The 27,474-nt window shown below is 41.3% G+C and overlaps 1 protein-coding gene across 1 annotated transcript in view; it reads right to left on the bottom strand.

Moving 5' to 3' along the window:
- Positions 1-27,474, bottom strand: part of LRPPRC (leucine rich pentatricopeptide repeat containing) — a gene marked incomplete in the record, with an annotated part of 877,407 nt that overhangs the window by 752,687 nt on the left and 97,246 nt on the right. The window contains 6 exon segments of the mRNA XM_053712282.1: positions 3,790-3,897; positions 4,079-4,184; positions 19,083-19,240; positions 19,772-19,916; positions 20,321-20,447; positions 20,651-20,737. Of these exon segments, the coding sequence (XP_053568257.1) occupies positions 3,790-3,897; positions 4,079-4,184; positions 19,083-19,240; positions 19,772-19,916; positions 20,321-20,447; positions 20,651-20,737 (731 nt within the window).

Here is a 27,474-nt window from a genome sequence, read left to right as displayed (position 1 = left end):
GCTTACCTCTTAGTTCTGGTAATTTAGCCAAAACCTCAGTCATAACAGTAGCCATATCCTGTAATGTGATTTGTAATGGCCGCCCAGATGTACTCGGCGCTACAATATCACGCACCTCCCTCTGAGCGGGAGATGTAGTAAAAGCGCCAAAAAACGGCCCCTCCCCCTCACACACAGCAGTGAGGGAGAACAGAAACTGTCAGAAAACAGATTAAGCAACTGCCAAGTGGAAAAATAGTGCCCAAACATTTATTCACTCAGTACCTCAGCAAATGAAAACGATTTTACATTCCAGCAAAAACGTTAAACATAATCTCTAGTTATTAAACAGCTTTATGTATTTCTTACAGAGTAATTCTAGTGAAGTACCATTCCCCAGAATACTGAAGTGTAAAGTATACATACATGACATTATATCGGTATGGCAGGATTTTCTCATCAATTCCATTGTCAGAAAATAAAAACTGCTACATACCTCTATGCAGATTCATCTGCCCGCTGTCCCCTGATCTGAAGTTTACCTCTCCTCAGATGGCCGAGAAACAGCAATATGATCTTAACTACTCCGGCTAAAATCATAACAAAAACTCTGGTAGATTCTTCTTCAAACTCTGCCAGAGAGATAATAACACACTCCGGTGCTATTTTAAAATAACCATCTTTTGATTGAAGATATAAAACTAAGTATAATCACCATAGTCCTCTCACACATCCTATCTAGTCGTTGGGTGCAAGAGAATGACTGGGAGTGACGTAGAGGGGAGGAGCTATATGCAGCTCTGCTGGGTGAATCCTCTTGCACTTCCTGTTGGGGAGGAGTAATATCCCAGAAGTAATGATGACCCGTGGACTGATCACACTTAACAGAAGAAATTAAACTTAAAATCATTGGATAGAGCATAACATTTAAAGCAATTTTCCAATTTTCTTCTATTATTAATTTCGCTTAGTTCTCTTGGTATATCAGGAGAGTATATAATATGTCTTAAAGGGACAGTCTACCATAGAATTGTTATTGTTTTAAAAGATAGATAATCCCTTAATTACCCATTCCCCAGTTTTGCATAACCAACACAGTTATATTAATATACTTTTTACCTCTGTGATTACCTTGTATCTAGGAACCTTCTTCCAGCCCCCTGATCACATGACTGTGACTGTTTATTATCTATTGACTTAAATTTAGCATTGTTTTGTGCTAAATCTTAAATAACCCCCTGTGCCTGAACACAGTGTTATCTATATGGCCCACGTGTACTTTCTGTCTCTGTGTTGAAAAGAGATTTAAAAAGCATGTGATAAGAGGCAGCCCTCTAAGGCTTAGAAATTAGCATATGAGCTTACCTAGGTTTAGTTTAAACTAAGAATACCAAGAGAAAAAAGCAAATTTTATGATAAAAGTAAATTGGAAAGTTAATTAAAATTAAATGTCCTATCTGAATAATGAAAGTTTAATTTATACTAGACTGTCCCTTTAAGCCAGAGCTTTCCAAACTTTTCATGTTGGTGACACACTTTTTAGACCTACATAATTTCACGACACAGTAATTCAGTTATACTAGCAAACAGGAGGTAAAGCCGCCAATGGGAATAGTTTCAGTTCCCACTAAGCTGCGCCAATAGGTTAAGATGATCTGTGACCTCCTAGGTATCAATCACTTGTCAACCATGTGATATGCGTAGCAGGCAGGCGGAAAGTCAGAAACCCAAAAAAAAAAAAAATTTAAATAAAATTTTAAAAAAATTGTGCTGAAGCAGGGACACACCTACACACTGCTGCCGACACACAGTTTGGAAAGCAATGCTTTAAGCTATCAGGCAGCAGTGTTTGCAACAGTGTTTATAGCAATGTTATAGAAAGTCACAAACACTTGTGTAATAGACTGCTTTAAACATGTGCATGCTCCTAAGATCCTACCAGACTACTTAGTATTCTTTGTTGAAGACTAAACCTAAGAGAACAAAGCAAAGTTGATAACAGAAATAAATTGGAAAGTTGTTTCAAATTGCATGTTGTATCTGAATCAAAGTTTAATTTTGACTTTACAGTCCCTTTAATGAATCTTTAAGACGACATGCATGCTTGGAAGGGTGCTCAATGCAGAGGGCATATACAACAACACGCTTAAGAGAGACAAAAAAACCCCAAAAAAAAACGTTTTCCTTTCATGAAAGGTCCGGATAGAGTATGCAATTTTAAACAACTTTTCAATTTACTACTATTACCTACATTTACTTTTTTCTCTTGGTACCCTTTATTGAAAATACCTAGGTATGCCCAGGAGCAGCAATGCACTACTGGGGGTTAGCTGAAGATAAGTGGCTGCACATATATATCTCGTCACTGACTCAACTGAAATCCTCAGCTAGCTCCCAGTTGTGCATTAATGCTCCAACAAAGGTTACCAAAATATTAAAGTAAATTTAAAAATAGAAGAAATTGTAAAGTTGTTTTTAAAAAGGGTATGCTTTATTGGAATCATTAAATAAAGAAAAAAGATCAAAAGGCTTTCGAAAATGTGCTAAAACATTAGCCAACACTATTGCCATGTGTGCTTATTATCAATTTAACCTGCTTATATCCAAAGAAGCATTTATAACAAACATATGTCAGAACAGTACTCAACCCTTAGATGTCTACATTTTAAATTATGTTTGCTTTTAATTAAACAATCAAGACTGGACGTTCTAACATTACTAACCAAGAAGGGGGACAATACAAGTGGTCTGCAACCCCACTCCAACTTGTTAACCTATGGAAACTTTTCTTTTAAGAGGTAAAGTAGCATAAAAGAGCCAACATATTGCTTTCACAGAGCAGATTTAAAACCTATTTTGAGACTTATCGCCAAAGACAATTGGGGAATACTTGTTTCAGCTTTTCCTAACAAACTTGAATGCCTGCGTATTTAAAACAAAAATTGCAATATGAAAAGTCTGCTAAAAGCCCTTTTTCCGTTTGAGCATTTTGTTTGTCACCCGGTGTCACGATAACAACTCCACATCTCAATCTACGGCACATTATACAGTAAGATAAGATGAAAGACATTGTTTTGTTTCCCCAAGGGGGAAGTACTTCTGTTAAAAGCATCTTTTTATAAGATTACTCTTTCTGAATTACCAATAATACAAATCGAAGATTCAGATACCGTGCTCTAAAAAAATATTTGTTTAATTTGCTGTTCCATTTTGCAGACGTCCCATGTGTAACAGCGGAAAAGCGTTCTAAATGCTCAGACCCACTTAAGGATCCATAAGACTGAATGATTTTTGATGTCTTACCATTTTGGCAGGTCAGGATCATAAATTTGGCAAGAGACATTTTCTAAATGTCTGATTTTTTTTTTCCTTTTTACTAAAGCTAAATCCATCAACATATTAAAATGTGATTTTATTCTTTTTTTATTATTATTATTTTTTTGTCATCTGGAATACTGATGTGGAGGCGTTAACCCATTTGTTACTTGCATTACGAATGTTTTGCATTTGATAAAGACTGAAGTCTTATCAAATTTACAGGTGACTCCTTACAATGAAAAACTAAAAATGCCAGAAATAAAAAGAAAAAGTAATAATTTAAAAAAAAAAAAAAAAAAAAAAAAAAAAGACTAAGAACAAAATTGATCCCTGATAATTTTTTTAATTTATGTATTCAGACTCAAAAATATGAAATCAGTTCTCCAAAGTACAAAAGGTTTGTGATTAGTAACAGGAAATCTAAATAATAAAAAAACACAGCAAAAAAACAGTTTCTTAAAGCTCCAAAAATTAAATTCTACTAAAACTAACCTTCGATGTTCTTCTCCTTCTGGAAAGTGGCTAGAAGAGGCCAACAATAGTGAGGCCTAACAGGCAAGCCTTCCAGCTTCATCATCTTTATCAAGTCCAGAGCCAGATCTAAAGGCACAGAAAATAAAGAGCGGTTACATTCTTAAAAATCTAAAAGAATTCTACAAACATTAAAACAGCCTGGGAAATCTGTAAAACATGACCGACACATTCTATAAACTAAATGTTGTGTATGTAGCATTTCCGGGTCACGCACAAAGACATGCAGATTAATAGTAAATTCACATACCTGTTTTTTTGGCATCCAGGGCACAGTATACAGCAAACTGAAGGGGCGAGGAATGTAAATTGGCCTCTTTTAAGCTATCACAAAAGTGCTTCACCTTGCTTGCAGGCTGAGGGGAAAAAGTGACATTAACATAATATTAGACCTTAAGAACGGACTGGTATTCTAAATCTTCATGTAACTGTTTGGAAAGTGATAGATCAAACACTCAAGTCAGGCTGAAGATTTTGGGACTCCTACAAAGAACAAAATTGTGTTGTGTATGCTGCATATTTTATTTATTTATTTTAAATAAAAAGGGACAGTCTACTCAAGAATTGTTATTGTTTAAAGATAGATAATCCTTTAATTACCCATTCCCCAGTTTTGCATAACCAACACTTATATTAATACACTTTATTACCTGGTTTATATATCGTTCCCTTATTGTTCTCAGACAGAGATAAATAGAAAACTAGTTTAAACATGGCGGGACCTATTACTTTATAGAATCTAGAGTACTTTAGAGAAACTAAAATTTTACATGTATATCATCAATATTTATACAACTAATGGTAAAATCTACATATTATTTTGAGGCTAAACTTTGCTTTTGATACATTATGTCTAGCATCCATTTACTGTTTAATATCCCTTTAAACTTTCATGATTTATTTTCAAAAACACTTCCATTATCAAAATGTGCCAAATATTTTTATATGCAAGCTTTGAGGCACAGCTCTTACTGAGCAGGAGCAAGAATTCACAGTACATAGATTTGGTGATTGGCTGATGGCTTTTACATGATACAAGGGAAGGAAAAGAGAACTTTGAAATTTGTAAGAAAAACAAAATCTACTACGGATTTGAAATTCAGACTTGGTGCATTTACATTGCCTTTTTATTATGCAGTTGTTGATTATGCATTTCTACTATATTCAATGGTCCTTTAAAAATACTTATGTTGGTACTTCTTAACATTAAAGGGATACTAAACCCAAATGTTTTTCTTTCAGGATTCAGATAGAGCATGCAATTTTAAAGCAATGTTCTAATTTACTCCTATTAGCAAGAGAACGAAAAAAAACAAAATTTATGCTTACCTGAAAAATTTCTCTCCGGACATGGAGAGTACACAACATTATTCCAATTACTAGAGGGATATTCACTCCTGTTCAACAGGAGGCGGCAAAGAGCACCACAGCAAAACTGTTAAGTGTCACTTGCCTTACCTATAACCCCCAGTCATTGACCCGAAGGGAAATGGAAAAGGAAAATAACACAAAGGTGTAGAGGTGCCTGAGGTTTAGTAAAAAAAATTACTCTCTAATCTAAAGGCTGGGGTTGTGGACTCTCCATGTCTGGAAAGAAATACATTTATCAGGTAAGCATACATTTTGTTTTATTTCCTAAGACATAGTGAGTCCACAACGTCATTCCAATTACTAGTAGGAACCAATACCCACGCTAGAGGACACGGAATGAATAGGGAGGGAGAATAAGACAGGCAGACCTACACAGAAGGCACCACCGCTTGAAGAACCTTTCTCCCAAAGGAAGCCTCAGCCGAGGCAAAAGTATCAAATTTGTAGAATTTGGAAAAAGTATGCAGAGAGGACCAAGTTGCAGCCATGCAAATCTGTTCCACAGAAGCTTAATTTTTGAAAGCCCAAGAAAAGGAAACAGCCCTAGCGGAATGAGCTGTCTCTCAGGAGGCTGCTGTCCAGCAGTCTCATAAGCAATATGAATCATACTTCTCAACCAGAGCGAAAGAGAAGTAGAAGTAGCCTTCTGACCCTTATGCTTTCCAGAGAAACAAACAAACAGGGCAGAAGACTGGCGAAAATCCTTAGTAGCCTGTAGGTAGAATTTTAGAGTGCGCACCACATCCAAATTGTGCAACAGACGTTCCTTATGAGAGAAAGGATTAGGACAGAGAGAAGGAACAATAATTTCCTTGATTAATATTTCTATCCGAAACCACCTTAGGGAGAAACCCCAATGTAGTACAAAGGAATGCCTTATCCGCATGAAAAATCAGGTAAGGCAAATCGCAATGCAAAGCCGAGAGTTCGGAAACTCTCAGAGCAGAAGAAATAGCAATAAGAAACAAAACCTTCCAAAATAACAGCTTAATATCTATGGAAAGCATTGGCTCAAACAGAGCCTGTTGCAAAACTAAGAACTAGTTTAAGGATCCAAGGAGGAGCAACAGATTTAAACACAGGCCGGTTTCTAACCAGGGCCTGACAAAATGATTGAAAATCTGGCACATCCGCCAGATGCTTATGTAAAAGAATAGATAATGCAGAAATCTGACATTTCAGAGACAACCCTTTCTCCAGACCTTACTGGAGAAAAGACCAAATTCTAGGAATCCTGACCCTACTCCAAGAGTAGCCCTTTGATTCACAGGAATAAAAGGTATTTACGCCATACCTTATGGTAAATCTTACGAGTAACAGGCTTGCAAGCCTAAATCATAGTATCAATGACAAACAGAAAACCCACGCTTAGCCAGAACTAAGCATTCAATCACCAAGCAGTCAGCTTCAGAGAAACAAGATTTGGATGGAGGAAAGGACCCTGAGTTAAAAGGTCCTGCATCAGAGGTAACCTCCAAGGTGGAAGAGATGGCATCTTCACTAGGTCCGCAAACCAGATCCTGCAAGGCCATGCAGGAGCTATTAGAATTACAGACGCTCTCTCCTGTTTGATATGAGCAATGACTTGTGGAAAGAGAGCAAATGGAGGAAACGGGTATGCTAGATGAAAATACCAAGGAACCGCCAGACCTTGAACCGTACCTTGGAAGCTTGGCGTTCTGACGATACGCCATCAGATCCAATTCCGGCACCCCCCACTTGAGGGTTAACCTGGAGAACACCTCCGGATGGAGAGCCCACTCCCCGGGATAAAAGGTCTGTCTGCTCAGGAAATCTGCCTCCCAGTTGTCCACTCCTGGAATGTGGATGGCAGATAGACAATTGTGAGCTTCCGCCCACTGCAGAATGAGAGTCAAATCCTTCATGGCCAAGGAACTTAGAGTTCCTCACTGGTGGTTGATATAGGCCACTGAGGTGATATTGTCTGACTGGAACCTGATAATCCGGGCTAAGGACAACCGAGGCCAAGCCTTTAGGGCATTGAAGATCGCTCTTAACTCCAAGATGTTTATTTGGAGAGACAACTCCTCCCAAGACCATAAACCCCGAGCCTTTAACAAATCCCATACTGCTCCCCAGCCCAGCAGGCTGGCATCTGTGGTCACAATCACCCAGGAAGGTCTCCGGGAGCATGTGCCCTGTACCAGATGATCCTGAGAAATCCACCACGATAGTCTCTTGTCAACTGGTCTAGATCTATCCTTTGAGACAGATCCGAACAATTCTCGTTCCATTGTCTGAGCATGCACAACTGCAGAGCACTCAAATGGAATCGAGCAAAGGGAATGATGTCCATGGAAGCGACCATCAGACCAATTACCTCCATACATTGAGCTACTGATGGCTGAACAGTAGACCAAAGAGAGAGGCAAGAAGTGAGAAGATTGGATCTTCTGACCTACGTCAGAAAAATCTTCATAGATAGAGAATCTATGATGGTCCCTAAAAAAACCACAGTTGTAGCAGGATAAAGGGAACTCTTCTCCATATTCACTTTCCATCCGTGGGAACGTAAAAAAGAAAACGTGATCGAGGTAGGAGAGTTTGCTTGTTGAAAACATGGCGCCTGAACCAATATTTCGTCCAGGGAAGGAGCCACCGCAATTCCCTGTGACCTGACAACAGCCAAGAGAGCCCCCAGAACCTTTGAAAAGACCCTGGGAGCTGTGGCAAGGCCACACTGAAGAGCAACAAACTGAAAGTGCTTGTCTAGAAAAGCAAATCTCAGAAACTGGTGATAATCCCTGTGTATGGGAACATGAAGATACGCGTCCTTCAGGTCTATGGTCATCATGAACTGACCCTCTTGGACCAAAGGAAGAATGGACGAATGGTTTCCATTTTGAAGGACGGTACCCTGATTAATTTGTTGACACTTTAGGTCTAAAATAGGTCGAAAAGTTCCCTCTTTTTTTGGAACCACAGATAGATTCAAATAAAATCCTAGACCCTGTCCTGTTACTGGAACAGGAACAATCACTCCCAGGGAGGAAAGGTCCTGAACGCACCTTAAAGGGACACTGTACCCAAATTTTTTCTTTTGTGATTCAGATAGAGCATGCAATTTGAAGCAAATTTCTAATGTACTCCTATTATCAAATTTTCTTCATTCTCTTGGTATGTTTATTTGAAAAGCAAGAATTTAAGTTTAGATGCCGGCCAATTTTTGGTGAACAACCTGGGTTGTCCTTGCTGATTGGGCAGCACCAATAAACAATTGCTGTCCATGGTTCTGAACCACAAATTTGCTGACTCCTCAGCTTAGATACCTTCTTTTTCAAATAAAGATATCAAGAGAATGAAGAAAAAACAGAATTTATGTTTACCTGATAAATTACTTTCTCCAACGGTGTGTCCGGTCCACGGCGTCATCCTTACTTGTGGGATATTCTCTTCCCCAACAGGAAATGGCAAAGAGCCCAGCAAAGCTGGTCACATGATCCCTCCTAGGCTCCGCCTACCCCAGTCATTCGACCGACGTTAAGGAGGAATATTTGCATAGGAGAAACCATATGGTACCGTGGTGACTGTAGTTAAAGAAAATAAATTATCAGACCTGATTAAAAAACCAGGGCGGGCCGTGGACCGGACACACCGTTGGAGAAAGTAATTTATCAGGTAAACATAAATTCTGTTTTCTCCAACATAGGTGTGTCCGGTCCACGGCGTCATCCTTACTTGTGGGAACCAATACCAAAGCTTTAGGACACGGATGAAGGGAGGGAGCAAATCAGGTCACCTAAATGGAAGGCACCACGGCTTGCAAAACCTTTCTCCCAAAAATAGCCTCAGAAGAAGCAAAAGTATCAAACTTGTAAAATTTGGTAAAAGTGTGCAGTGAAGACCAAGTCGCTGCCCTACATATCTGATCAACAGAAGCCTCGTTCTTGAAGGCCCATGTGGAAGCCACAGCCCTAGTGGAATGAGCTGTGATTCTTTCGGGAGGCTGCCGTCCGGCAGTCTCGTAAGCCAATCTGATGATGCTTTTAATCCAAAAAGAGAGAGAGGTAGAAGTTGCTTTTTGACCTCTCCTTTTACCGGAATAAACAACAAACAAGGAAGATGTTTGTCTAAAATCCTTTGTAGCATCTAAATAGAATTTTAGAGCGCGAACAACATCCAAATTGTGCAACAAACGTTCCTTCTTTGAAACTGGTTTCGGACACAGAGAAGGTACGATAATCTCCTGGTTAATGTTTTTGTTAGAAACAACTTTTGGAAGAAAACCAGGTTTAGTACGTAAAACCACCTTATCTGCATGGAACACCAGATAAGGAGGAGAACACTGCAGAGCAGATAATTCTGAAACTCTTCTGGCAGAAGAAATTGCAACTAAAAACAAAACTTTCCAAGATAATAATTTAATATCAACGGAATGCAAGGGTTCAAACGGAACCCCCTGAAGAACTGAAAGAACTAAATTGAGACTCCAAGGAGGAGTCAAAGGTTTGTAAACAGGCTTAATTCTAACCAGAGCCTGAACAAAAGCTTGAACATCTGGCACAGCAGCCAGTTTTTTGTGAAGTAACACCGACAAGGCAGAAATCTGTCCCTTCAGGGAACTTGCAGATAATCCTTTTTCCAATCCTTCTTGAAGGAAGGATAGGATCCTAGGAATCTTAACCTTGTCCCAAGGGAATCCTTTAGATTCACACCAACAGATATATTTTTTCCAAATTTTGTGGTAAATCTTTCTAGTTACAGGCTTTCTGGCCTGAATAAGAGTATCGATAACAGAATCTGAGAACCCTCGCTTCGATAAAATCAAGCGTTCAATCTCCAAGCAGTCAGCTGGAGTGAAACCAGATTCGGATGTTCGAACGGACCCTGAACAAGAAGGTCTCGTCTCAAAGGTAGCTTCCAAGGTGGAGCCGATGACATATTCACCAGATCTGCATACCAAGTCCTGCGTGGCCACGCAGGAGCTATCAAGATCACCGACGCCCTCTCCTGATTGATCCTGGCTACCAGCCTGGGGATGAGAGGAAAGGGCGGGAACACATAAGCTAGTTTGAAGGTCCAAGGTGCTACTAGTGCATCCACTAGAGCCGCCTTGGGATCCCTGGATCTGGACCCGTAGCAAGGAACTTTGAAGTTCTGACGAGAGGCCATCAGATCCATGTCTGGAATGCCCCACAGCTGAGTGACTTGGGCAAAGATTTCCGGATGGAGTTCCCACTCCCCCGGATGCAATGTCTGACGACTCAGAAAATCCGCTTCCCAATTTTCCACTCCTGGGATGTGGATAGCAGACAGGTGGCAGGAGTGAGACTCCGCCCATAGAATGATTTTGGTCACTTCTTCCATCGCTAGGGAACTCCTTGTTCCCCCCTGATGGTTGATGTACGCAACAGTTGTCATGTTGTCTGATTGAAACCGTATGAACTTGGCCCTCGCTAGCTGAGGCCAAGCCTTGAGAGCATTGAATATCGCTCTCAGTTCCAGAATATTTATCGGTAGAAGAGATTCTTCCCGAGACCAAAGACCCTGAGCTTTCAGGGATCCCCAGACCGCGCCCCAGCCCATCAGACTGGCGTCGGTCGTGACAATGACCCACTCTGGTCTGCGGAATGTCATCCCTTGTGACAGGTTGTCCAGGGACAGCCACCAACGGAGTGAGTCTCTGGTCCTCTGATTTACTTGTATCTTCGGAGACAAGTCTGTATAGTCCCCATTCCACTGACTGAGCATGCACAGTTGTAATGGTCTTAGATGAATGCGCGCAAAAGGAACTATGTCCATTGCCGCTACCATCAACCCGATCACTTCCATGCACTGAGCTATGGAAGGAAGAGGAACGGAATGAAGTATCCGACAAGAGTCTAGAAGTTTTGTTTTTCTGGCCTCTGTTAGAAAAATCCTCATTTCTAAGGAGTCTATAATTGTTCCCAAGAAGGGAACCCTTGTTGACGGGGATAGAGAACTCTTTTCCACGTTCACTTTCCATCCGTGAGATCTGAGAAAGGCCAGGACGATGTCCGTGTGAGCCTTTGCTTGAGGAAGGGACGACGCCTGAATCAGAATGTCGTCCAAGTAAGGTACTACAGCAATGCCCCTTGGTCTTAGCACAGCTAGAAGGGACCCTAGTACCTTTGTGAAAATCCTTGGAGCAGTGGCTAATCCGAAAGGAAGCGCCACGAACTGGTAATGTTTGTCCAGGAATGCGAACCTTAGGAACCGATGATGTTCCTTGTGGATAGGAATATGTAGATACGCATCCTTTAAATCCACCGTGGTCATGAATTGACCTTCCTGGATGGAAGGAAGAATAGTTCGAATGGTTTCCATCTTGAACGATGGAACCTTGAGAAACTTGTTTAAGATCTTGAGATCTAAGATTGGTCTGAACGTTCCCTCTTTTTTGGGAACTATGAACAGATTGGAGTAGAACCCCATCCCTTGTTCTCTTAATGGAACAGGATGAATCACTCCCATTTTTAACAGGTCTTCTACACAATGTAAGAATGCCTGTCTTTTTATGTGGTCTGAAGACAACTGAGACCTGTGGAACCTCCCCCTTGGGGGAAGTCCCTTGAATTCCAGAAGATAACCTTGGGAGACTATTTCTAGCGCCCAAGGATCCAGAACATCTCTTGCCCAAGCCTGAGCGAAGAGAGAGAGTCTGCCCCCCACCAGATCCGGTCCCGGATCGGGGGCCAACATTTCATGCAGTCTTGGTAGCAGTGGCAGGTTTCTTGGCCTGCTTTCCTTTGTTCCAGCCTTGCATTGGTCTCCAAGCTGGCTTGGCTTGAGAAGTATTACCCTCTTGCTTAGAGGACGTAGCACCTTGGGCTGGTCCGTTTCTACGAAAGGGACGAAAATTAGGTTTATTTTTTGCCTTGAAAGGCCGATCCTGAGGAAGGGCGTGGCCCTTACCCCCAGTGATATCAGAGATAATCTCTTTCAAGTCAGGGCCAAACAGCGTTTTCCCCTTGAAAGGAATGATAAGTAGCTTGTTCTTGGAAGACGCATCAGCCGACCAAGATTTCAACCAAAGCGCTCTGCGCGCCACAATAGCAAACCCAGAATTCTTAGCCGCTAACCTAGCCAATTGCAAAGTGGCGTCGAGGGTGAAAGAATTAGCCAATTTGAGAGCATTGATTCTGTCCATAATCTCCTCATAAGGAGGAGAATCACTATCGACCGCCTTTATCAGCTCATCAAACCAGAAACATGCGGCTGTAGCGACAGGGACAATGCATGAAATTGGTTGTAGAAGGTAACCCTGCTGCACAAACATCTTTTTAAGCAAACCTTCTAATTTTTTATCCATAGGATCTTTGAAAGCACAACTATCCTCTATGGGTATAGTGGTGCGTTTGTTTAAAGTGGAAACCGCTCCCTCGACCTTGGGGACTGTCTGCCATAAGTCCTTTCTGGGGTCGACCATAGGAAACAATTTTTTAAATATGGGGGGAGGGACGAAAGGAATACCTGGCCTCTCCCATTCTTTATTAACAATGTCCGCCACCCGCTTGGGTATAGGAAAAGCTTCTGGGAGCCCCGGCACCTCTAGGAACTTGTCCATTTTACATAGTTTCTCTGGGATGACCAACTTGTCACAATCATCCAGAGTGGATAATACCTCCTTAAGCAGAATGCGGAGATGTTCCAACTTAAATTTAAATGCAATCACATCAGGTTCAGCCTGTTGAGAAATGTTCCCTGAATCAGTAATTTCTCCCTCAGACAAAACCTCCCTGGCCCCATCAGACTGGGTTAGGGGCCCTTCAGAGATATTAATATCAGCGTCGTCATGCTCTTCAGTATCTAAAACAGAGCAGCCGCGCTTACGCTGACAAGTGTTTATTTTGGCTAAAATGTTTTTGACAGAATTATCCATTACAGCCGTTAATTGTTGCATAGTAAGGAGTATTGGCGCGCTAGATGTACTAGGGGCCTCCTGAGTGGGCAAGACTCGTGTAGACGAAGGAGGGAATGATGCAGTACCATGCTTACTCCCCTCACTTGAGGAATCATCTTGGGCATCATTGTCATTATCACATAAATCACATTTATTTAAATGAATAGGAATTCTGGCTTCCCCACATTCAGAACACAGTCTATCTGGTAGTTCAGACATGTTAAACAGGCATAAACTTGATAACAAGTACAAAAACGTTTTAAAATAAAACCGTTACTGTCACTTTAAATTTTAAACTGAACACACTTTATTACTGCAATTGCAAAAACACATGAAGGAATTGTTCAAAATTTATCAAATTTTCACCACAGTGTCTTAAAGCCTTAAAAGTATTGCACACCAAATTTGGAAGCTTTAACCCTTAAAATAACGGAACCGGAGCCGTTTTAAACTTTAACCCCTTTACAGTCCCTGGTATCTGCTTTGCTGAGACCCAACCAAGCCCAAAGGGGAATACGATACCAAATGACGCCTTCAGAAAGTCTTTTCTAAGTATCAGAGCTCCTCTCACATGCGACTGCATGCCATGCCTCTCAAAAACAAGTGCGCCACACCGGCGCGAAAATGAGGCTCTGCTTATGCTTTGGGAAAGCCCCTAAGGAATAAGGTGTCTAATACAGTGCCTGCCGATATTATTATATCAAAATACCCAGATAAAATGATTCCTCAAGGCTAAATATGTGTTAATAATGAATCGATTTAGCCCAGAAAAAGTCTACAGTCTTAATAAGCCCTTGTGAAGCCCTTATTTACGATCGTAATAAACATGGCTTACCGGATCCCATAGGGAAAATGACAGCTTCCAGCATTACATCGTCTTGTTAGAATGTGTCATACCTCAAGCAGCAAGAGACTGCACACTGTTCCCCCAACTGAAGTTAATTGCTCTCAACAGTCCTGTGTGGAACAGCCATGGATTTTAGTTACGGTTGCTAAAATCATTTTCCTCATACAAACAGAAATCTTCATCTCTTTTCTGTTTCTGAGTAAATAGTACATACCAGCACTATTTCAAAATAACAAACTCTTGATTGAATAATAAAAACTACAGTTAAACACTAAAAAACTCTAAGCCATCTCCGTGGAGATGTTGCCTGTACAACGGCAAAGAGAATGACTGGGGTAGGCGGAGCCTAGGAGGGATCATGTGACCAGCTTTGCTGGGCTCTTTGCCATTTCCTGTTGGGGAAGAGAATATCCCACAAGTAAGGATGACGCCGTGGACCGGACACACCTATGTTGGAGAAATTGATAATAGAAGTAAATTAGAAAGCTGCTTAAAATTGCATGCTCTATCTGAATCACAAAAGAAAAAATGTGGGTACAGTGTCCCTTTAAGAATGCCTCTTTTTACCTGATCCGCAGATAACCTTGAGAGGAGAAATCTGCCCTTGGGATGACAAGATTTGAATTCTATTTTGAACTCCTGAGATACTATGTCCACAGCCCAAGGATCTTGGACATCCCGGATCCAGGCTAGACGAAGCAAGGAAAGTCTGCCCCCCCCCAACTTGATCCGATCTCGGACCGGGGGCAGACCCTTCATGCTGATTTAGTCTCAGCAGAGGACTTCTTTGATTGCTTTTCCTTGTTCCAAGACTGATTGGGTTTCCAGGAAGACTTGGACTGATCCTGCTTGGATCAGGGAGAGGAAGACTTTGGACCCTTGAAGTAATGAAAGGAACAAAAATTACTCTGACGTCCTTTAGGTCTATTCTTCTTGTCTTGAGGGAGAAAGGACCCCTTTCCACCTGTAATTTCAGAAATTATCTCCGCCAGACCAGGACCAAACAGGGTCTTACCCTTGTAAGGTAACGACAGGAGCTTTGACTTGGAGGTAACATCAGCTAACCATGATTTTAGCCAAAGAGCCCTGCGGACTAGGACAGAGAAGCCAGACATCTTGGCTCCCAGTCTAATGGCTTGTATATTAGCATCAGAGATAAAGGCATTGGCTAGTTTGAGAGCCTTAATCCTATCTTGAATCTCCTTTAACAGAGTATCCTCTAAAATCAGTTCGGACAGGGCAGCGCACCAATAAGATGCTGCACTAGCTACTGTGGCAATACAACCCGAATGTTGTAATTGTAGACCCTAATGAACATACATTTTCTTTAAAAAGGCAGCCAGTTTTTCGTCCATAGGATCCTTAAAAGAACAGCTATCCTTGGCAGATAAATTATCTATGCCATACCTAAAGGGGGGGGTCTCTCCCTGCCGGACTTTAAACTTTACAACTGGGCAGCACTGATCCGTTTGGTTCTAGACTGGCAGGTGGATACACAACATTTTTACAGGCCTACCTTGGAACGTGCAGCCCTTGGGGGTATCTCCCTGGCATATTTGCCACACATGGCGAAATCTGGAGCGGATAAATTGGTGGGCATGAACTTGCTATACCGTGATCCATTAAGAGCCTGGCACCAGGCACATAAATTCTTGAAAAAAAGTTGCCACAGTTCTGTCTTTCTTCCCCTCCACAGTAATCCAGACTTCCCAGCGGGGTTAGATATGAAACCCTTTGACTATTGGGAGAAGCTGGGTCTGAAGTCGGTGGGATCCTTACTGGAGCCCCTGACTCTCGATAAAATCCTTTTCTACGCTGCAAAGGGAGTTTAATCTTCCGAATGCTCACTTTTATGCTTACCTGCAGATGTGTCATTATTTGAACACACTGATTAGGGATAATCCGGACTTTTGGGATGGCTCCCCTTTTCGATTTACTCAATCCCTGTTTAAAATGGGAAGATTCTCTCTATCAAAGATCTATCAAACCTTTCTACAGGATAGACTGACGAAAATACAGTCGTCTGCTGTGATGGGATGGGAGAGGGAAGGAGTCCCAGGGATTACAGTGGAGGAGACTCGGAAAGCATTGGAGAAAGTTAGGAAGGCGACTCTCTCGGTGAATCTCAGAGAAACCCAAACTAAAGTTTTACATAGAGCCTACCTGACCCCTAAAAGACTGGTCAAATGGGTACCTAATTGCCCTAATAAATGTTCTAAATGTGCGGCGGAGGCCCCGGGTCTGCTACACTGCATATGGGATTGCCCAGTGATTCGACAATTCTGGCATCAATTGCAATATTGGATCAATAAGAAATTGAAGATTCCAATCTCCCTCAATCCCACAGATATCCTGTTTCTAAACTGGAGTGCTCAATATAAACACTGACGTAGAACTGACTATGACTATCCTACTTGCACGAAAGTGTATCCTAAACCATTGGACCAAGAGGACAAGACCCACTATAGCTTACTTTCGTAACATCCTGAAAACTCACTTATTTATAGAGCAGGTAGACACCAGGGTAGACGTCGGTAATAGGCTTAACTTGTTTTTAAGGAAATGGCGCAGACTGATTTTGACCTTTGAACTCCAAATTCAAAGACAGATTTTACTACCATTTCAGCACTCTGAGATATTCTTGGAGAACTCCTTGAGGGGTGAGTGGGCACACATACTTTATCCTAGAAACTCCTAAAGATTACAGAGGGAGATGGGAGAGACAATTACACCCCTTCATTACACCCCTTCCTTTCCCTTTTTTTTTTTTTTTCTCTTTCTCTCTTCTCCCTTCTTCACGCTGTTCACTAAGTGACATCTTAAAAAGCTAATTCATGAGGTCCTATAAGTATGGGCTTACAGGGTGTGGGAGGGAGTTTTGGCAGTTTGGGTGGAGGTTAGGGAGGGCGGAGGGGTGGGAGTGGGGGGTGTTCTAAAATACAAAATTTGTGAGAGTTAAACACATGTGGGACATGTTCATGACATAAATATGTTACAAACATCGGAGCTAAGGTTATGTTGAAAGATTAATATACGACAATGTGCCCAACTGTGTTGGTGCTTGATTTTGATGTTCTTTTGATATCTGATGTAACCATGTGTTTTCATGTGTGATGCTCTCAATAAAAACAATGTGAAAAAAAAAAAAAAAAAGGAAACACTTCCACCGCCGGAAGGAACATCGTAGTATTTGTTAAGTTTACTTAGGGTTGACATCGACAGAAGCGTTGGAGTCGTCCAAAGTAGCCAAAACCTCCTTTAACAGTACACGGAGGTTTCCAAGCGGAAATCTGAAGTTTACCTCTTCAGAATCAGACAAAGGAATTATACTGTCAGAATCTGAGATTTCACCCTCAGAGGCTACCGAAGTATCCTCCTCATCAGACTTATAAGGAGGATCAACCTTCACGGCAGCAGAAGGGACAGACACCTTACCATCTGACAAATGTTTAGATTTCCTCTTGCGTTTCCCCACATAGGAAAAGCAGATAATGCTGCAGATACCGCAGAGGACATCTGTGCAGCAAAATCTGATGGCAAGAGGCTGAGAGGAACTGCAGTGCACTGTATGTGACGCCATTGAGGCTTGGGACATTTGAAGAGAAAGGTGTGGCATAGCCTGAACAGCATCATCCTGAGAGACATAGGGCTCAGAGGGCAACAATCTATCCTTGCATTCAAGAGTTCTGGCTAAGCATGCAGCACAAAATTGCATAGGCAAAACAATGTGTGCCTCTAGGCATAACAAGCATTTATCAAAAGACAGTCTTGATCCATGTCCATAATGGCAAATAAAAAAATAAAAAATTTAAACCAAAAAGTACTGTTACTTTAAGAAAATACTTGATACCTCAGAGCATTCAACGCTATAAAAAGATAGCTTAACAAAACCAAATCAGACTGAGGTGTCTTACCTTACCACCATTAATATAACTGATAATAGGAAACAGAGGACTCTCCTGCCGACCAAGTGAACACAGGAGATGCTGGAACAGTGACGACGACGCTCTGCTTAGAAAACTAAATGCGGAAGAGCGGAAGTCACATGACTATCCAACGAGAAACTATGCAGCTAAAATAAAAGCAAGAGTTTCTGAAAATGGACAGTTTATCTACAAGACCGTTAACAACAACAAGGGGTATGCTTTATACCCAAATAAAAAGTATTAACACCTTAGTCCCATATAAAAGTGTCTGTACCCTGCCTTTAAGTATCCTATATAAAAGATATAAGATGTTCCAAATTAAAGTTGCAGCTCAATTTTCTTCAAGTGCAAATACATAGAAGACAAAAAGCACTTACCTGCAATCTAGCTGTCAGGCAGGATGACAGTTTACAAGGTGTGAAAGGACACATACTTCTCACAGAGACCTGTAGAAAAAGAAAGAACAGACTAACCAGCTCTGGCTTTCTATAACTAGGGCAGCAAAATGTTAGGAAACCAAGCAAGGACTACCTCACCACTTCCTTACTGCTTAAAAGCCAACACCTACTTTTACTCAAGAGATTGACGTGGACACAGCTAACCACAAATCCTTGCTTGCAGGGAAAAGTACCCAGAAAAGGAAATAAATCTTCAGACACCGAACTTCACCTCCTCCATTGACAGAGGCAAAGAGAATAACTGGGGGTTATGGGTAAGGGAAGTGACACTTAACAGCTTTGCTGTGGTGCTCTTTGCCTCCTCCTGCTGGACAGGAATGATATTCCTACTAGTAATTGGAATGACGTTGTGGACTCCATGTCTTAGGAAAGAAAAATCATATCTTTATTTGAAAATCAGGAATGTAAAGGTTTAAGAGACGGCCCATTTTAGGTTCAGCACCGTGGATAGCGCTTGCTTATTGGTGGCTACATTAAGCCAATCAGCAAGAGAAACCCAGGTGCTGAACCAAAAATGGGCCGGCTCCTAAGCTTACGTTCCTGCTTTTCAAATAAAGATAGCAAGAGAACAAAGAAAAATTGATAATAGGAGTAAACTAGAAAGTTGCTTAAAATTGCATGCTCTATCTGAATCATGAAAGAAAAAAAATGTGGGGTTAGCATCCCTTTTAATGTTTATACTAAAGGGATATACTTCATGCCTTTGCAGCAAAATATATTATTTTTGTATCAACAGATATTAAATGTAATGATAACATTAGCTGTACCTTTTCTAAAGTTACACAGTGGCGCAAGAAGAAGTTCCCATGCTGATACACGTCTCCATTTTGGCTTTCTGAGCCAGCAGCAGAAAAGGATTTTAAAATTTGGAAAGATGTATCTTCAAAACCTTGTGTCAGCAAGCTCAAGCACAGGTTCATTGCATCTGTTAAAAAAAATGTTTTGTTTAAAATATATATTTAACCCAGAAGAATCTATAACCACACTTACAATATGTTGCAAATAAAGTGCCTATGAACTCTTGATAGGGGAATGCTTTCTTTTGTTGTGAGATTCTGGTAATCTGTTTTTTCGCTTCTATTAAAGGGCCATTAAAGTGTTAAAATGACATGCTCTAATCGCTTACAGAATGTTATTTTAACACTAGCAATGCTGTGTGTTTCACCCCCACAAAGGGGTTAAATAGATGCTTAAAGTCCCACTCGGGACCTGCAGAGAACTGCTGGTCCAAAGTGTAAACTGCTGCGGATTGGATTGGTAACTTTTCTGGGGTTAAACACATAGCATTACAGTGTCACTAGCATTAAAATACCATGCTCTAAAAGATTAGTCCTTTAAAACAAAGTCAATTTATACTTGCAAAACCATTTCTGAAGTTTCATTATTGAAATTAATGGCAGTGGGTAAGAAATAATAAAACATATACTCATGTACACAGTACAAATCCCCTCATTACCTGGTATGTATCCTCTGTCATATCTCATGTGTTCCACTATGTCCTGTACATATTGAGGGTATCCTGCCTTTGCAAGGCTCCAAACAACTTGCATCAAATCGCGGTCTGTAAGACTTCCTTCACCCTTCTCCACACTTTCTAGTGTCTGAAATATACAAACATAAAATTACATTTCCATTTACAAGTTATTTTCTCCATGATTGTTATGGTTTAAAAAGATAGACAACCCCTTTATTACCCATTCCTCAGTGTTGCACAACCAACACGGTTATAATAATATACTTTTCACTTCTGTGATCTAAGCCTCTGCAGACTGCCCCTTATCTCAGTGCCATTTACAGACATTAATTTTAGACAATCTGTGCTGCCTCATGAATCACTCCACAGGAGATATCTATATGTATGACACACATGAACGAGCAGTGTCTTGCTGTGAAAAGCCATAAAAATGTTTAAAGGTTATAAAGAATATTAACATACACACATATTTGAGATTAAATACAAAGCAAATGTACAAACGTTCTCCAAAGTGATATCAAAGTTACTCACCTGCTTGATGCTTTCAATATCTCCTTTTTCAGCATATGCAGTTAACAGTGAAACATAAGTGTCTGGTCCAGGCTCTATCCCTGCATTTTGCATGACAGAAAGGATGTTTTTTGCATTCTCAATATCTCTGCAAAAGAAACATATATAGAAAAGTATAGCCAACATACTGTAAGTTTTACTTGCACTTTGTTTATCTAGTTCACCCATTTCCCAACCTGCTTTACAACATTAGACTTTCTTAAAACAAGAAAGTTAAGTTTGTTACTTTAAAAAATATTTTAAATTGAAAAGAGAAAACACACTTGAACACATATGCATAAAAAGGCTTACCCAGCTCTCGCATGTCCAGTAACCAGGGTGTTAAACACAGCTTCTGTGATAGGGAGATCTTTGTTCTTCATAAAACCTAATATTTTGCTAAAATAATAAAGTATATAAAATATTATATGAAAAGAACAGCTAATAGTCATGCAATTTTAAAATTAAATACAGCAATTCCAAGAATACTGTGCCCACAGTACAGATCACATTAAAGGGATAGGAAAGTCAAAATTAAAACTTGCATAATTAAAATAGCGCATGTAATTTTAAACCACTTATAATTAACTTCTATTTTCAAATGTGCTTTGTTTGCTTAGTATCCCTTGTTGAAATATAATATGCATATATCCTACACTAGTGATAGCTAGCTGCTGATTGGTGCCTGCACACATTTATCTCTAGTGATTGGCTAACTAGATGTGTTCAGCTAGCTGCCAGTAGTGCAATGCTGTTCCTTCAGCAAAGGATAACAAGATAATGAAACACATTTGAAAATTGTGAAGGAAAGTACAAACCAGTTGTAGAATTAATGCAACATTTAGCCACCAATAAGCAAGCATAACCCAGGATCTGAACCAAAAATGAGCCAACTCCTAAGCTTTACATTCCTGATTTTGAAATAAAGATAGCAAGAATTTGGAGAAAAACTGATAATAGGAGTAAATTAGAAAGTTGCATGCTCTGAATCATTGAAGAAAAAAAAACATAATTTAAGCTTACCTGATAAATTTCTTTCTCTTGCAATGTATCGAGTCAACGGATTCATCCAATACTTGTGGGATACTCTCCTTCCCAACAGGAAGTGGCAAAGAGAGCACCCACAGCAGAGCTGTCTATATAGCTCCTCCCCTAACTCCACCCCCCAGTCATTCGGCCGAAGGTTAGAAAGAAAAAGGAGAAACCATAGGGTGCAGAGGTGACTGAAGTTTTTTAATAAAATATACTACCTGTCTGAAATAGACAGGGCGGGCCGTGGACTTGATACATCGCAAGAGAAAGAAATTTATCAGGTAAGCATAAAACATAATTTATGCTTACCTGATAAATTTATTTCTCTTGTAGTGTATCCAGTCCACGGATCATCCATTACTTATGGGATATTCTCCTTCCCAACAGGAAGTTGCAAGAGGATCACCCACAGCAGAGCTGCTATATAGCTCCTCCCCTAGCTGCCATATCCAGTCATTCGACCGAAACAGAGAAAGGAGAAACCATAGGGTGCAGTGGTGACTGTAGTTTAATTAAATTTTAGACCTGCCTTAAAATGACAGGGCGGGCCGTGGACTGGATACACTACAAGAGAAATAAATTTATCAGGTAAGCATAAATTATGTTTTCTCTTGTTAAGTGTATCCAGTCCACGGATCATCCATTACTTATGGGATACCAATACCAAAGCTAAAGTACACGGTAATGGGAGGGACAAGGCAGGGATTAAGCGGAAGGAACCACTGCCTGAAGAACCTTTCTCCCAAAAACAGCCTCCGAAGAAGCAAAAGTATCAAATTTGTAAAATTTTGAAAAAGTGTGAAGCGAAGACCAAGTCGCGGCCTTGCAAATCTGTTCAAAGGCCTCATTTTTAAAGGCCCAGGTGGAAGCCACAGCTCTAGTAGAATGAGCTGTAATTCTTTCAGGGGGCTGCTGTCCAGCAGTCTCATAGGCTAGGCGTATAATACTCCGAAGCCAAAAGGAAAGAGGTTGCCGAAGCTTTTTGACCTCTCCTCTGTCCAGAATAAACGACAAACAGGGAAGATGTTTGATGAAAATCTTTAGTAGCTTGTAAGTAAAACTTCAAGGCACGGACTACGTCCAGATTATGTAAAAGACGTTCCTTCTTTGAAGAAGGATTAGGACACAATGATGGAACAACAATCTCTTGATTGATATTCTTGTTAGAAACCACCTTAGGTAAAAACCCAGGTTTGGTACGCAGAACTACCTTATCTGCATGAAAAATCAGATAAGGAGAATCCCATTGTAAGGCAGATAGCTCAGAGACACTCCGAGACGAGGAAATAGCCATCAAAAACAGAACTTTCCAAGATAAAAGCTTAATATCAATGGAATGAAGGGGTTCAAACGGAACTCCTTGAAGAACTTTAAGAACCAAGTTTAAGCTCCATGGGGGAGCAACAGGTTTAAACACAGGCTTAATTCTAACCAAAGCCTGACAAAATGCCTGGACGTCTGGAACTTCTGCCAGACGCTTGTGCAAAAGAATAGACAGAGCAGAAATCTGTCCCTTTAAGGAACTAGCTGATAATCCTTTGTCCAAACCCTCTTGGAGAAAGGACAATATCCTAGGAATCCTAACCTTACTCCATGAGTAATTCTTGGATTCACACCAGTAAAGATATGTACGCCATATCTTGTGATAGATTTTCCTGGTAACAGGCTTTCGTGCCTGTATTAAGGTATCAATGACTGACTCTGAGAAGCCACGCTTTGATAGAATCAAGCGTTCAATCTCCATGCAGTCAGTCTCAGAGAAATTAGATTTGGATGATTGAAAGGACCTTGTATTAGAAGGTCCTGTCTTAGAGGCAGAGTCCATGGTGGAAAGGATGACATGTCCACTAGGTCTGCATACCAGGTCCTGCGTGGCCACGCAGGCGCTATTAGAATCACTGATGCTCTCTCCTGTTTGATTTTGGCAATCAGTCGAGGGAGCAGAGGAAACGGTGGAAACACATAAGCCAGGTTGAAGAACCAAGGCGCTGCTAGAGCATCTATCAGCGTCGCTTCTGGGTCCCTGGACCCGTAACAAGGAAGCTTGGTGTTCTGGCGAGACGCCATGAGATCCAACTCTGGTTTGCCCCAAACGATGAATCAATTGAGCAAACACCTCCGGATGGAGTTCCCACTCCCCCGGGTGAAAAGTCTGACGACTTAGAAAATCCGCCTCCCAGTTCTCCACGCCTGGGATATGGATTGCTGACAGGTGGCAAGAGTGAGTCTCTGCCCAGCGAATTATTTTTGAGACTTCTAACATCGCTAGGGAACTCCTGGTTCCCCCTTGATGGTTGATGTAAGCCACAGTCGTGATATTGTCCGACTGAAATCTGATGAACCTCAGTGTTGCTAACTGAGGCCAAGCCAGAAGAGCATTGAATATTGCTCTTAACTCCAGAATATTTATCGGAAGGAGTTTCTCCTCCTGAGTCCACGATCCCTGTGCCTTCAGGGAGTTCCAGACTGCACCCCAACCTAGAAGGCTGGCATCTGTTGTTACAATTGTCCAATCTGGCCTGCGAAAGGTCATACCCTCGGACAGGTGGACCCGAGACAACCACCAGAGAAGAGAATCTCTGGTCTCTTGATCCAGATTTAGCAGAGGGGACAAATCTGTGTAATCCCCATTCCACTGACTTAGCATGCATAATTGCAGCGGTCTGAGATGGAGGCGCGCAAATGGCACTATGTCCATTGCCGCTACCATTAAGCCGATCACCTTCATACACTGAGCCACCGAAGGGCGCGGAATGGAATGAAGAATACGGCAAGCATTTAGAAGCTTTGATAACCTGGACTCCGTCAGGTAAATTTTCATCTCTACAGAATCTATAAGAGTCCCTAAGAAGGAGACTCTTGTGAGTGGGGATAGAGAACTCTTTTCCTCGTTCACTTTCCACCCGTGCGATCTCAGAAATGCCAGAACTATCTCTGTATGAGACTTGGCAATTTGAAAGCTTGACGCCTGTATCAGGATGTCGTCTAGATACGGAGCCAAAGCTATGCCTCGCGGTCTTAGAACCGCCAGAAGTGAGCCCAGAACCTTCGTAAAGATTCTTGGAGCTGTAGCCAACCCGAAGGGAAGAGCTACAAATTGGTAATGCCTGTCTAGAAAGGCAAACCTTAGGAACCGATGATGATCTTTGTGAATCGGTATGTGAAGGTAGGCATCCTTTAAGTCCACTGTGGTCATGTACTGACCCTCTTGGATCATGGGTAGGATGGTCCAAATAGTTTCCATTTTGAAAGATGGAACTCTGAGGAATTTGTTTAAGATCTTTAGATCCAAAATTGGTCTGAAGGTTCCCTCTTTTTTGGGAACCACAAACAGATTTGAATAAAAACCCTGTCCTTGCTCCGTCCGCGGAACTGGATGGATCACTCCCATTACTAGGAGGTCTTGCACACAGCGTAGGAATGCCTCTTTCTTTATCTGATTTGCAGATAACCTTGAAAGATGAAATCTCCCTTGTGGAGGGGAAGCTTTGAAGTCCAGAAGATATCCCTGAGATATGATCTCCAACGCCCAGGTATCCTGAATATCTCTTGCCCACGCCTGGGCGAAGAGAAAAAGTCTGCCCCCTACTAGATCCGTCGCCGGATAGGGGGCCGCTCCTTCATGCTGTCTTAGAGGCAGCAGCAGGCTTTCTGGCCTGCTTGCCTTTGTTCCAGGACTGGTTAGGTTTCCAGGCCTGCTTAGATTGAGCAAAAGTTCCCTCTTGTCTTGAAGCGGAGGAAGATGATGCTGCACCTGCCTTGGAATTTCAAAAGGCACGAAAATTAGACTGTTTGGCCTTTGATTTGGCCCTGTCCTGAGGAAGGGTATGACCCTTACCTCCAGTAATGTCAGCAATAATTTCTTTCAAACCAGGCTGAATAAGGTCTGCCCCTTGAAAGGAATGTTGAGTAATTTAGACTTTGAAGTCACATCAGCTGACCAGGATTTGAGCCATAGCGCCCTACGCGCCTGGATGGCGAATCCGGAATTCTTAGCCGTTAGTTTAGTCAAATGAACAATGGCATCAGAAACAAATGAGTTAGCTAGCTTAAGAGTTCTAAGCTTGTCAACAATTTCAGTCAATGGAGCTGTATGGATGGCCTCTTCAAGGGCCTCAAACCAGAATGCCGCCGCAGCAGTGACAGGCGCAATGCATGCAAGGGGCTGTAAAATAAAACCTTGTTGAATAAACATTTTCTTAGGGTAACCCTCTAATTTTTTATCCATTGGATCTGAAAAAGCACAACTGTCCTCAACCGGGATAGTGGTACGCTTTGCTAAAGTAGAAACTGCTCCCTCCACCTTAGGGACAGTCTGCCATAGGTCCCGTGTAGTGGCATCTATTGGAAACATTTTTCTAAATATAGGAGGTGGGGAAAAGGGCACACCGGGTCTATCCCACTCCTTACTAATAATTTCTGTAAGCCTTTTAGGTATTGGAAAAACATCAGTACTCACCGGCACTGCATAGTATTTATCCAGCCTACACAATTTTTCTGGCACTGCAATTGTGTCACAGTCATTCAGAGCAGCTAATACCTCCCCAAGCAATACACTGAGGTTCTCAAGCTTAAATTTAAAATTAGAAATCTCTGAATCAAGTCTCCCCGAATCAGAGACGTCACCCACAGACTGAAGCTCTCCGTCCTCAGGTTCTGCATATTGTGACGCAGTATCAGACATGGCTCTTACAGCATCTACGCGCTCTGTATCTCGTCTAACCCCAGAGCTATCGCGCTTGCCTCTCAATTCAGGCAATCTGGATAATACCTCTGACAGGGTATTATTCATGATTGCAGCCATGTCCTGCAAAGTAATCGCTATGGGCGTCCCTGATGTACTTGGCGCCATATTAGCGTGCGTCCCTTGAGCGGGAGGCGAAGGGTCCGACACGTGGGGAGAGTTAGTCGGCATAACTTCCCCCTCGACAGACCCCTCTGGTGACAATTCTTTTATAGATAAAGACTGATCTTTACTGTTTAAGGTGAAATCAATACATTTAGTACACATTCTCCTATGGGGCTCCACCATGGCTTTTAAACATAATGAACAAGTATCCTCTGTTTCAGACATGTTTTTACAGACTAGCAATGAGACTAGCAAGCTTGGAAAACACTTTAAAGCAAGTTAACAAGCAATATAAAAAACGTTACTGTGCCTTTAAGAGAAACAAATTTTGACAAAATTTGAAATAACAGTGAAAAAAGGCAGTTACACTAACAAAATTTTTACAGTGTATGTAACAAGTCAGCAGAGCATTGCACCCACTTGCAAATGGATGATTAACCCCTTAATAACAAAAACAGAATAATAAATGACAAAAACATTTTTTTAAACACAGTCACAACAACTGCCACAGTCTACTGTGATTGTTACCCTCCTCAAACACTACTTTGAAGCCTTTTGAGCCCTTCAGAGATGTCCTGTATCATGCAGAGGGAAGCTGAATGTCTGTCAGTATTTTTAGCTGCACAGAAAAGCACTAAAATAGGCCCTTCCCACTCATATTGCAACAGTGGAAAGCTTCAGGAAACTGTCTCTAGGCAGAAATCAAACCAGCCATGTGGAGAAAAAACTAGGCCCCAATAAGTTTTGTCACCAAACATATATAAAAACAATTAAACATGCCAGCAAACGTTTTATATTACATTTTTATAAGAGTATGCATCTCTATTAATAAGCCTGATACCAGTAGCTATCACTGCATTTAAGGCTTTACTTACATTAATCCGGTATAAGAAGCATTTTCTAGCAAATTCCATCCCTAGAAAAATATTAACTGCACATACCTTATTGCAGGAAAACCTGCACGCCATTCCCTCTCTGAAGTTACCTCACTCCTCAGAATATGTGAGAACAGCCATGGATCTTAGTTACTTCTGCTAAGATCATAGAAAATGCAGACAGATTCTTCTTCTAAATACTGCCTGAGATAAACAGCACACTCCGGCACCATTTAAAAATAAACTTTTGATTGAAGAAATAAACTAAGTATAAAACACCACTCTCCTCTTACAACCTCCATCTTTGTTGAGGGTTGCAAGAGAATGACTGGATATGGCAGCTAGGGGAGGAGCTATATAGCAGCTCTGCTGTGGGTGAT

This window comes from Bombina bombina, chromosome 4 (genome assembly GCF_027579735.1).
Source record: "Bombina bombina isolate aBomBom1 chromosome 4, aBomBom1.pri, whole genome shotgun sequence".
Classification (NCBI taxonomy): Eukaryota; Metazoa; Chordata; class Amphibia; order Anura; family Bombinatoridae; genus Bombina; species Bombina bombina.
The sequence above is the reverse complement of the archived record's forward strand: the minus strand, read 5'-3'. Positions and strand labels throughout refer to the sequence as shown.